The sequence below is a fragment of the Acomys minous genome (assembly GCF_964271855.1).
Source record: "Acomys minous genome assembly, chromosome: 12".
NCBI classification, from domain to species: Eukaryota; Metazoa; Chordata; class Mammalia; order Rodentia; family Muridae; genus Acomys; species Acomys minous.
In genome coordinates this window covers 69584493-69596988 of record NC_140493.1, presented here as the reverse complement: position 1 = coordinate 69596988, position 12496 = coordinate 69584493, and the positions used below count along the sequence as shown (strand labels likewise).

Genomic DNA, 12496 nt, shown 5'->3' with positions numbered 1-12496 from the left:
CGTTTGCTGACCGGAAAGGAGAGGGCTGAGGCTTTGTTGTAGCTACAGGGAAAACAGCTTGTGAAGAAAGACACACGCTGGACAGTGGAAGATGGGGGGGAGGTGGGGTGCGGGGGTAGAGGTAGGATGTGGAAAGGAACTGCTGACTCTTGAGAAAGGAAAATGCTGATTGAAGGTATTTTTATTTTATTTTATTTTTAATTTACGATAGAATTCCATTTATCCTTTGCTGGCCTTGAACTTCCTATGAAGCCAAGATGGACTTTGAATTTCTGGTCTTCCTATCCGCACTTTCTGAGTACTAGGACTAAAAGCATGTGCCACAATGTTCTGTTTATGGAGGGCTGGGGATAAAATCTAGAGCCTCTTACGTCTGTCTAAGCGGGCATCTCGCCCATTAAGCGCTACACTCCCCGGTCCCAAGACATCCTATTTAGGGGACGCCGACAGAAACCGTCTCTCTCCTCTCAGTCACCTGCTGAAAGGAGGAAGAAGCCGAGATGAGAGAACTGAAGGTTGAAGGCGCAGAAAGATGTGCTACGAAGACCACCCAGAACAGAAAGGTTCACTCAAGGCGGCTTCACAAGCTAAACCACAATTTTCAAACGTGCTACTTAAAGCTGTAAAATAACTAACTGTCCGTCAGGTGGCGGTCTCTACGGAGGCTCGCGTATCCCATCAACCCTGGCGCTGGGGGCGGGGAGGCGGGGCGGGGGGGGGGCGAGGAAAGGAGGCGTGGAGCTGACTCTCTAGCCCTCAACGCCGCTACTCGTCTGTCCCGACTGACGTTGGGCAACAAAGATGGCGGCGGGGAGCAGCAATTACTGGGAAGGTGAGGGCGAGGCCCCCGGGTGGGTCCTGCTGGGCTCAGAGGGGACTCAGAGAAGGCTTTGCTCTTGAGGGAGGCAGCAGAATGGGGAAGCCAGGCCTCCCTCGGAAACGGGCATATTGCGGGAGGAGGTTGTCCGAGGGGGAGCCCCGGGGCCTGGGAACTTGGGGAAGGGGCAGGACGGAGGGAACCGGATCCGGGAAGGGGTTGGGGTGAAGTGGAGGGAGCCGAGCAGGAGGCGCCTGGGGCTCCGGGTGGACGTCTCCGTGGGGTGGGGAGACTCCGAGGAGGAGGCTTCGGGGACGAACTCTTAGGAGGAGAGTGCCGAGCGACCATGTCCAGAGCCCGGAAGACGAGGAGTCAGAACCCTGGAGTTGAGGTGACTGTCGGAAACCTAAGAGCGAGGAACTTAGCGCCGGCCTGGGGGTCAGTTTGGAGTGGAATGTCTCCTCCTGGATCCCTACTGGCAGCCTGAGATGGAGGCTACGTTCACAGTTGGGGCGACAGAATCCTGAAAATAACTTTACCTTCCGCCCTGGACTCCAAGATCGGTTTTGTTCAAATGATAAAGTCAAAGGGTTCTAATGAATACGTTTGCTCTTCTTCGCCCCGCCAAGAAAACATTCAGTCGTGCTTGCTTAATTACTGAAACTCTGTGCACTCAAGTGAGGTCATATTAAAAAAAAAAAAACTTTCCTAGCCCACGATGATCACAAAGATCAGAAATGGCTCCCATTTTTATCATTTAACTGTTTGCTTCCTTACTTTTTTTTTTATTACTATTTTTAAATCTATTTCCTCTTCTCGTCCATTGAAACCCCCGGGAAGTAAGGTATTGTCACCGTCAGCCAGTTGATGTTTTCCATTAGACAGAAAAATAGCTAGAATTACAGAGAAGCATGCATATAGTTTAAAACACGTATTTAAAATGCCCATTGGAAATACTTGTAGTAGCGCTAGAACTTATTTATTAATTATGTGTAAGTGGCTACTGGTTTCTTTGATAGTCATTAGGCTATGGGTTTTTTAAAACACTATGCTGTGTAAGAATTAGTGCAAGCCATTATTGGCAATATACCTTTGTGCCACAGGCTGTAAGCATGTATAGAAAAAACAAAACAAAACAAAACCTGAAGGTAGAGGTTTTTGGGTTAACAGAATTGTCAGTAAATCCCAGCGACGGTAGGTGGCTGACCTGACGTTGGGAGTGGGATTGCAAAATATAGTGAATCAGTGTTTTCATAGTCTTTAGTCCTGAGACATTCTTACTGTATTCTTTCCTGTATTTCAGTCCTTTCATTGAACTCCACTATGAATAAGAATATTCATATATACATATGTGTGTGTGTTGTGTGTGTGTGTGTGTTGTATGTGGGTTTCCAGGCATGGCATTTTTCATTCAGCCCTTTAGAAGCCAAGCTGTTATACCAGTTTATCTATTTGCTTATACTTTGAAAACATATGGGTTTTAGGACTTTTTTGTTTTGGTTTGTTTTGGTTTTGGTTTTGGTTTGGTTTTTGAGACAGAGTTTCTCTGTGTAGCCTTGGCTGTCCTGGACTCCCTTTGTAGACCAGGCTGGCCTCGAACTCACAGTGATCTGCCTGCCTCTGCCTCCCGAGTGCTGGGATTAAGGCACCATGCCCAGCAAAACATGTGTTTTTTTAAAAAACTTGTTACAATTGTATTTTGCCTTGTTCGTAGTGCATTGCCCCTGACTCCCGGAGTGGTGGGGTTGCAGGAGTGGTGGGGTTGCAGGCGTGGTGGGGTTGCAGGAGTGGTGGGGTTGCAGGAGTGGTGGGGTTGCAGGAGTGGTGGGGCTGCAGGAGTGGTGGGGTTGCAGGAGTGGTGGGGTTGCAGGAATGGTGGGGTTGCAGGCATACACCACCATGCCCATCTAGCACATGTTCTTAACCTCTACTTACCTTCCCCACAGTGTTTCTGAAAAAGCAATTTTTATTTTTTGTTGATTTGCTTTTTCTTTGTGTTTAATTGCTAAGATATTTTGCCCGTTTGAAAAGAATCCCAAAATCCTAACAAAGCTTCAAAACATAAAAAGAAAACTCTGGCTTCTTACAGAGTTAGCTGGTAAATTGATGTGATGGTTATAAACCATTTTCACTTCTTTGTGATTTATATTCTTTCCTTGTTTTCCTTCAAGTTACAACTTTTGGTTATTTCTGTAAAGGTAACCTTAGGGATGTTCCGGCATTGGTTGTCAAGCTGTCTTTGAAAGGAAAATGACAGGTTATGTGTCCCCTGCTACCGCTTCCGTCGTTACGCCGTCTGAAAGTTAAACTTACTTGAACAATTTATTTTCTTGAGTATGTCTTCTTTGGTTTCTGGGGAACTAGATCAGAAATCAGTACATGATGATTTTTCAATATCTACTGATAAACTAATGATTTACTTTTGTAATTTTCTTAAAGATCTCAGGAAACAAGCTCGACAGCTGGAAAATGAACTTGACCTGAAACTAGTTTCCTTCAGTAAACTGTGTACGAGCTACAGTCACAGCAGTGCCCGAGACGGAGGCCGCGATAGGTATAGGTACTACCGGATTCCCTCGTTTGCCTTAAACTAAGTCATGTTTAAAAAAGTAAACTGAGATGTGGAACTCTGTGACTTGGTCCGCTGGGTACTGTTGATGGGTCAGCCTCTTTGTCATTGTCTCTGTGTGTGTTATCTTACTGGAATTCTTTGTAATTCTTGAGACTAACATTTACTTGAACTCTTTAGACAAAGCTTGTAATAGCTCAAGAAGAAACTTCTAGAGTTTAAAGATGAGTTTATATCAATAATAAGTTTCTTAAGCCAGGCCTGTGCTCCCATCCCAGCACTTGGAGGCCAAGATAGGAGACACATGACCGGGAATCCATCCTGGGCTCCATAGCAGATTAAAGAAATTTCCATCTCAATTAGTCCAAAGAAATGTCTGCTTTGCCCACAGTGATTTTTGTTTCCTTTTTGCTTTTTGAGACAGGGTTTCTCTGTATAGCCCTGCTGTCCTAGAGCTCACTCCGTAGACCGGGCTGGCCTTGAACTCACGGAGATACATCTGCCTCTGCCTCCCCAGAGCTGGGATTAAAGGCGTGCGCCACCACCACCTGGCTGATTTTTGTTTTCTAATTTCTGAATGGAACTGAGGAGCTGTCCAAATGCAGAGTGTGCAGCCTTTTTCTGGTGTTTATTTTAGAATGAATGAATCTGGTGCAGGACCCTCCCCACCATGGAAGCTAGCTTTTTTTGTTTGTTTATTTTCACAGAAGCTAGTTCTAACGTTTGATTTTTTTTTTTGAGAACCTAACATATTACAAGTAAAGGAAGATTATATTTTTAAATCTTATGATTACTTTATCACTTGTTTCAAAAGAAAATCAGGAAATGTTTGAGATACTTAGAAATATAAGGAATAGCATCAAGAACCCTTTTTTGTTAGTGTCTCTCTTTTTTTTTAAGGTATTTTTTTCTATAATTTATTTTAATTTTATTTTATGTGCATAGGTGCCAGGGTGTCGGGTGCCCTGGAACTAGAGTTACAGACAGCTGTGAGCTGCCGTGTGGGTGCTGGGAATTGGTCCTCTGGAAGAGCAGCCATTGCTCTTAGCCACTGAACCATCTCTTCAGCCTATTTTTTAGGAAATAATCATTGCAAATTCAAACAAAGCCTCTAATAGCATCCCACGTTGTCGTCCTCATTTACATATAAATATCACTGTTTTGTTTCATATCTTGATATTTCTCGGCAAAACACAGCCAGAGCTGTGTTTTTAGGAATCTTCGGGGTTTTGTATGTTGAGAATCCAGAGCTGAGGGTCATCACACACAAAGGCTATTTTGCAGTTTGCTTTTTTAATTTAACATTATCTTTGAGGTTCAGCTATGGGTGCATTTAACTCTACTGTCTGTATTTGCTATATATATTAAATAACTGTATTAAAATTTAACTATTTGATGGGCATTTCTAATTTTTGCTAATTAATAATAATTTTAATAGCTAACATAATCACTGTATTGAAAGTTCTGTTCTTAGAGCTTTGTATAAAAGCTGTTGTGAATATTTTCATCCAGACTATACTTATATACACCCTAGCAGTGAGATCATTGATAGCACAGTTGTCACTTGTTAATCAAATCTTATTTTTCAAAGATTAATTGAGGGTGGATTTTTTTTTTTAGTTAATAACAAAAACAGCAAAACTGAGCTTGAATCTAAACTTAGGTCCTCACTCCAGAACCTACTATATAATGTGTGTGTGCATGCATTCTTGTGTGTGTGTGTGTGTGTGTGTGTGTGTGTTCCAACAAAAACTCTTTTCACTATCACAACCAAAATGGTGTTCCTTTTTTCATAAGGGCCTATAGCTTGCAAAGTTAGCAGGGCCAATATGTTGATCTTGGGACCTAAACATAAGTTAGCAGCATGTCCCATGGACCTCGGAGCAAGGTGTTGCTTTCACTTACTTCACTCACCAAGTAAGGAGAGTGAAGATTTTTTTTTTCTTTTTTAATGAGTACATTTTCTGGTTTTTTTTTTTTTTTTTTCCTTTCTGGATTTAAGGCTCACATTTGGTTTTACCAGTAAGTATGCAATTTTAGAACTCAAATCTGTCCGGAAATAGTACTGCATGATGATCTTTCTGTGTTCTCTGCTTGGGTTCCCTCTGAAAGAAACACTGTCTTGGAAACAGTGAGTTCCGCTGCAGACTGAGTCTGCCTTCTCTAGAGAGCCTAAGGTTGGTTGTGAGGCGCAGGCTGAGGCTAGAGCACTGGGGAACAAAGTAGAGACTGCGTGCTGGGTGCTCTGGCTGATGCCCGGAGTGGAAGCATGCCACACAAATAGTCAGCAATGGCCAGAGCTGTGTTTTTAGGAATCTTCGGGGTTTTGTATGTTGAGAATCCAGAGCTGAGGGTCATCACACACCTATCAAGTGAATTAAGTTGAACTGAATCCTAATATTGCAGAGAATGAGTTTTTGACCATTTCCCTGAACAGCTGTACTGTCCTAAGCCTGGTGAATATGAAATATCCAGTGATAGAGAGCCTTGTTATTCATCCTTTCAGCAAATATTTAAAGAACATAACTAGTCACTATTTGCCAGGTGCTGGCGTATGTCTGTGAAAAGACAGGCAGTGTCCTTGACTTGTATTGGCCCACTGTTCTGTAAGTGTATCTGGTAGGGAGGGTTTGTGGAGGCGCTACACAGAGCGCCTTTCCTACGAGATGCCCTCACCACCATGGCTCAGCTGTGACACAGTAAAGGACTGAGCCCAACCCCCACACCAAGCTGCACTCAACCCTGTTTCCTTCTTATGTCTGCTTCCCAAGTGCTGGAATTACAGGTGTTTATCAGTGCCTGGCTAAGAATTAGATGTTTTTATGTCATGTTGCAAGGAGTATGATATAAATGGGAATGTTTGAAGGAGAAATACAGCTTAAGACCTGCTTACTCATCTAAAATAAGAATCCTTTGTGACGCCTGTGCATGCCTATAATCCTAGCACTAAGAGAGGGGGACAGGAAGCTCCCAAGTCCCAGGCTAGCTTGGCCTGTGTCTATAGAGCAAGCCTCTGGCTTTAACCAAAACCCACAAACCTCTGGGGCTGCAGAGAGCCCAGCAGCTGTGAGCACCTACTGCTCCTTGCAGAGGACCCAGGGTTCATTCCTAGCAACTACACAGCCACACTCACAGCTCCTGCTGCCCTCACCTGGTCTCTCCCAGCTCCTGTGTGCATGGGCCGCACGTACACTCACCCAGGCAAAGAAGCGCACCCATAAGTAAAGTTACAGTAATCCTGTAAACATTTTTATTAGCTACTTTTTGGCTGTTTCACTGATTGGTTTTGTTATGAAAATAAGCATATGGCTTGGCAGTGGTGGCGCACGCCTTTAATCCCAGCGCTTAGGAGGCAGAGACAGGTGGATTGCTGTGAGTTTGAGGCCAGCCTGGTCTACAGAGTGAGTCCAGGACAGCCAAGGCTACACAGAGAAACCCTGTCTTGAAAAACCAAAAAAAAAAAAAAAAAAAAAGAGAAGAAGAAAGGAAATAAGCATATGAGGGGAACATTAGTAGTGAAAGTTCTTTTTGATGTTGACTTGACTTAACCTTTGAGTTGCCACATTCATATGCTATATAAGGACGGGGCTAGGTCTTCACTCAAGTTGGAGAGTGTGATTCATTTTGTTTGTGTTGGGAATAACTGATCTGTACCATATTGCTCGTGTGACCTTATGTACAGTGTGGGTTCCTAATAAAAGTTACTGGCTTTTCAGAAGAAACTAATGAAATTGAGAATTTGAGTCTGTCAGACATCTTTCATCTGTAAAACGTCAAATTTCTGACCAGCTATTTTTGATATAAAGAGACGTTAAACAGGGTTTTGTAAAATAGTATGAGGTGGGTGCATACTGTGAGTGGAGCTACGGAGAGCTAGCGGGAGAGCTCGCTGCACGTGGCTGGTGCCTGACCCTTCATAGCTGCTTATCCAATCAGCTCCTTTAAGCCTGCTTTATTTCTGGATAAGAGTCACTAAAGGAAGGGAGAATTTAAAGGTATAAGAACCCATAATTTTGGAGAAAAGCTAAAGATTATTTCTCATAGGCCTCATAATGTAATCTATAGCCTATTTTCCCCCTCACTATTATAAGGAGTTTTTGGCTTCCTTTTCATTTTTTGTTCTTTCATTTGGAGAATAGTAAACAGCATTTGGAATGTCTTTATATTCATTTATATTTTGTACTGCATATAGTATATTAGACGTGTGGCATTGTTTTAATAGAAAAAGTCATAATTAAATTTTTTAAAGTTGCATTTATTTATGTGGAGGGATTAGAGTGCACACTGCCAGAGGATAACGTAGAGGAGCTGCTGGTTCTGTCTCTGCCGTGTGGATCCCAGGCTTAGCAGCAAGCAGCTTTATCCACCCTGCCATTAAATCAGTCTTTAAAGAAAAAGAAGGAATGTTTCAGGGTTCATTTGACCTCTGTAAGAAAAATTACCCTATTTTAAGGGTGTTTTAAAGGGCTAAGTAATGGAATTTTTAAAATTCAGTTTCTCTTTTAGTTCTGACACAACACCCCTCTTAAATGGATCAAGCCAAGACAGAATGTTCGAGACCATGGCCATTGAAATTGAACAGCTTTTGGCAAGGGTAAGTGCTCTCAGGTAAACAGTTGTTTGCTGTTTGTTAGATATGACTCTTTGTTATTTTGTTCATTGAAGCCAGGCCCATTCAGGGCGTGTTCCTCCTCTGACCCTCTGAAGTGTATCCAGATTGTAACGTGTGCTTTGTGGGAGTTATGGTTTGACTGGGTCTTGTCTTGTTTACTGTCGGCAGAGAGGGCTTACAGGCAAGTAATTTACTTAAGCTGTTTTTAGTGCTTTTCAAAATATTTTCTCCTTTCCTTTCTAGCTTACGGGAGTAAACGATAAAATGGCAGAGTACACCAGCAGTGCAGGGGTCCCCTCGCTGAATGCAGCACTCATGCACACGCTGCAGCGACATAGAGACATTCTGCAGGTGACATATTGGCATAATATCTTTATGGTATCGAGGTAACATGGAAGCGGAGTAATTAACTGTTTAGAATATCATCTTAGCAAATATCAAAAGTATAACAAAACATAAATGTTTAAATATTTATTAGGTCGTATTAAAATATTGAAGTACAGATTGGGAGGCAAACATTTTTATTACCAAGTAAATTAATCAACCATATGGTTTAAGAACTCTTTAAAAATCGGTACACAACTTTAAATCCTAGCACTCAGTACAAGGACAGCCTAGTCTATACAGTGAGTTCCAGGTCGGCCAGGGCTACATAGTAAGATCCTGTCTCAAGGTGGTGATAGGAATAGGGTGAGTTCAGATCCCTAGAAGCCATATCAAGATGGCCACGTGCATGTGTGTGTTACCAACAGAGTTTAGGTGGCATGCAACAAATATGATATGGGGAGGTTTATTTGAGGAAAGGGAGAGGAGTTAGGGCCTGAGGCGGCCATGGGGGGAGGGGGGAGGGGGAGTGTGCCTTTAGAGATAGTGCAAGAGTAAGAGTGTAAGAGACAAAGTAAGGGAGAGATGACGTAGCAGGTTTGGCTTTTTATCCTGGGCTCCTGGTGGCGGCGGCAGGTGATGATGTCAGGTTGCTAGAGCAACCTAGAGGCAGGCCATTTATATGCCAATGTGTACCTTGTGGGAGATGGAGACAGATGATCCTCTGACCTTGCTGGCCAGCTCTCCTAGCCAAAACAGTAAGCTTTAGATTCAGTGAGAGACCCTTTTTCAAAAACTTGACTGAAGCCGGGCGTGGTGGTGCACGCCTTTAATCCCAGCACTTGGGAGGCAGAGGCTGGTGGATCGTTAGGGCCAGCCTGGTCTACAAAGTGAGTCCAGGACAGCTAAAGCTACACAGAGAAACCATGTCTCCAAAAACAAAACAAAACAAAAAACCTGACTGAAAGCAATAGAAGAAGTTGCCCATGTTTATGTCTGGCCTCTGCACACATGTGCACAGGAAACACATGCACACGTATATGCAAAGAAGAATAGGAGGGTTTTTTTTTAAACTTCTTTTTTTTTTTACATTTATTGACTTGGGATTGAACTCTGAGTAGGCTTGGCAGGAGTGCCCTTACCTGCTGAGCCATCTTGTTGGTCCACAAATGGAAATTTGAGTGTGGTGGCACATAACTATAATCCCAGCACCCACAAGGCAGAGGCAGGTAGGTTGCCACAAGTTGGAAGTCAACCTGGTCTGTGAAGTGAATTCTAGGCCAGCCTGGGCTACATAGCGGGGTCTTGTCTTGAGGAAAGCAACATCAGGAAGGAATAGAAGTCTATTCAGGGGTAAAGTTGGTGGTGAGCATGCACACGGCCCCACACTGAGTCCTCAGGAGTGCGGGTGCATGCCCTTGCCCTCACTCACACACAACCAAGGACCAACAATAATTGCCTAATGCAAACCTGTGAGCGTTGGGTTAGAGCTGACATCATGACCGGCGGTAAAACGCGGAAAGCTTTCTCACTAGAGAGAGAGGGTAAAGAATGCAGCTCAGGGGTAGCATATACACAGAGCCCTGCTGGTCAGACCTGCAGTCTAGCACTTAGAAGGAAGAGGCGGGAGAATCACAAGTTCAAGGCTAGACTGGACTGAGTTAGACCCTGACTCGGGAAATAAAAAAGGGGTACGAACACCATAAATGTCTGACGTTGTTTTGGAGTTTCTTACTGGAACAGTTAATTAAAAACAACAGCAAAATCTGGGAGATAAAAATATATTAATAGTTTGTGTTGAGACTGGATGTTGATTTATTTCAGGATTATACACATGAATTCCATAAAACCAAAGCAAACTTTATGGCAATACGGGAAAGGGAGAATCTCATGGGATCAGTACGAAAAGATATTGAGTAAGTTACCTTTCCTGTTACTGTATAGAATGTGTATGAGGGTTCAGGCTGTGCCTGTGGGTAATTGCGAGTAGCAAAACCATGATTTAGTTGTCAGGGGTTCTGATTTTCATCCCGTTGTCCTTTGTGCCTTGCTCCAGTGTGGGCTGAGTCTACTTTGCCGTCTTCCAGTCTTCCCGTGAGCCCTTGCCAACCTCGATCTTAAGCACAGCTTGAATGATCCTGCCCCATCCATGCTAAGAAGGGCATGACTGCCACAGTGAAGGGTCCGTGTCCAGTCTCTTGCTTCACTCTGCTGCCCTGGCACTTACGTTAGCATCCCTGAAATCCTGAGCTATGTTTGCATGGGGGCAGGCATTTCCCAGTTTAATACAAAGTCAAAGCCTTATGCGAGACTAAGGACCTCCAACATTTTACAGCCATCTCGGTCTGCAAGATTTACTCTTTTCTTCCATTCCTCCCCCTCCCCCTCAACAGCATAACCTAGCATTCCACATATATTTCTAAGTCCTGTGGAGTATCTGATGCTGAAGACTGCCTCTTTTGGTTTTGTTTTCTTGAGGAGTAGGTTAGGCTGGCTTTGAGCGTTCCCATCTCTGCTTCTGAGGGCTGAGGTGGCAGGTGTGTCTCCACCTAGACAGTTTTCCCATTGGGCTATCTAGTGATACTGCTGTGGTCCCATTTGTGATAGTTTATGATAGTTATATCAACTAAGACACACACTAATCATAACTAGTATGTGTAATGTGTGCTCTGAGAAACTTGTTCCTAGAGAGCCTCTCTGTGTGGCATTAGCAAGCCTGGGACTTGCTGTGTAGAGCAGGCTGGCCTCAAACGCTGACTCCTAACAGCTATGAGAAAAGGTGTGCACTACCACGCCTGACCTATGTACTGTGACAGTTTAATAGTATGACAGTTCTGTTGACTGAATGTATAAGCCTTGTTTAATGTCTATACAGTTGCCTCACACACACATTTTGAAGGCTGCAGTCAGAACCAACATAAAGACTAGCCTTTAATAACTATACATTTGTGGGAGCCACTAGAATATAACCTCTTTAATTTTTGAAAAACTTTGATAAAAATTCATTCATTCATTTGTTATCTGAGTACCAGCTGTGGACAGTCATTCTGTAGATGTTGATGTGAAAAGGCCAGCTCGGCCTTGAAGGAGTTTATCATCAAAGTTCCAGAGGGGACCTTGTTAGTGAGGTAAATGTACTAATACCTAAGAGATACTCAGGGGTTTCGTTTGCTGGTTTGGTGGAGGATTTTGTGCTGTTTTTGGATTCTACATAGTCCTTTTCCATTTACTCCCTTTTTGGTTCCCTAGTCGTATTCTTCTGCAAGAGGCAGCTGTCGTTAGGTTACCTTACAAACGTAGGCGCTGAGAGGCTTCCTGGGATGATCTGGCTGCAGAGCGGTGGCACGTAGATGTGGGAGTCCCTGCCTCTCAGCCAGCCTTCAGGTTTTGTAACATGACCCTCTTTTCATAGACACTGGCACAGTTCAGGAATTTTTTAAAAAATTTGTTCTTAAAGGCCAGGTTTGATGGCACACACCTTTAATTTCAGCACTTGGAAGGCAGAGGCAGGTAGATCTCTTAAGTTCAAGGCCAGTTTGTTTTACAGAGAGAGTTCAGGACAGCCAGAGCTACACACAGAAACCCTGTCTCAAAAACAAAACAAAACAAAACAAAAACAAGAAAGAAAGAGAGAGAGAAAGAAGAAAATGAGAGTCTTGATGGCAGTAAGGGTCACTGAGTGTGCCGGGATTGAACAGTTGGGCTGCAGTGTTCCTGAGGCTCCGGCTGATGAGCAGGAAGGATAAGTCAGTTCCGTAGCCTTCTTGTCCCATGTGCTATGTACTAATTAGTAACTACTTAGTTAGTTAATACACAAAAGAAAAGTAAGGTTCCCTGTTAAGAACCTTTCTGAAAATCAGAAAACCCCTAAATCTAAACTGGAGAAGCATTTGTCTTTTACATGTGTGGTAGTAGTTTTTTAGGGAAATTAAAGCATTATATTCTGATTGTGTGCTTGAAACTACAGAGAGCACAGTCTGCTCTCTTCTGCCAGCACTAGGGTTAGTCCCTTAGCCTGATGCTGCAGGACCTTCTAAATGTTCTTGCCTTTTCTTGACGTTGCTCTAGGTCATATAAAGGTGGGTCTGGTGTAAACAACAGGAGAACTGAACTGTTTTTGAAAGAACATGATCACCTTCGAAAGTGAGTACTACCTACCGCTTGCCTGTGCTTG

The 12496-nt window shown here is 43.4% G+C and overlaps 1 protein-coding gene across 5 annotated transcripts in view; it reads left to right on the top strand.

Moving 5' to 3' along the window:
* Positions 1-718: 718 nt before the first annotated feature.
* Positions 719-12496, top strand: part of GOSR1 (golgi SNAP receptor complex member 1) — a 32621-nt gene continuing 20843 nt past the window's right edge. For 3 of the 5 annotated variants that reach the window (XM_084748963.1, XM_084748962.1, XM_084748960.1), the window contains exons 1-6: positions 719-832; positions 3257-3377; positions 7893-7980; positions 8242-8349; positions 10147-10238; positions 12391-12465. In XM_084748963.1, the coding sequence (XP_084605089.1) occupies positions 802-832; positions 3257-3377; positions 7893-7980; positions 8242-8349; positions 10147-10238; positions 12391-12465 (515 nt within the window). In that variant the 5' untranslated portion in view covers positions 719-801. Of the gene's footprint in view, positions 833-1185; positions 1209-3256; positions 3378-7892; positions 7981-8241; positions 8350-10146; positions 10239-12390; positions 12466-12496 lie in introns of those variants that run through there. The other 2 variants (XM_084748961.1, XM_084748964.1) reach the window with 2 other exon arrangements.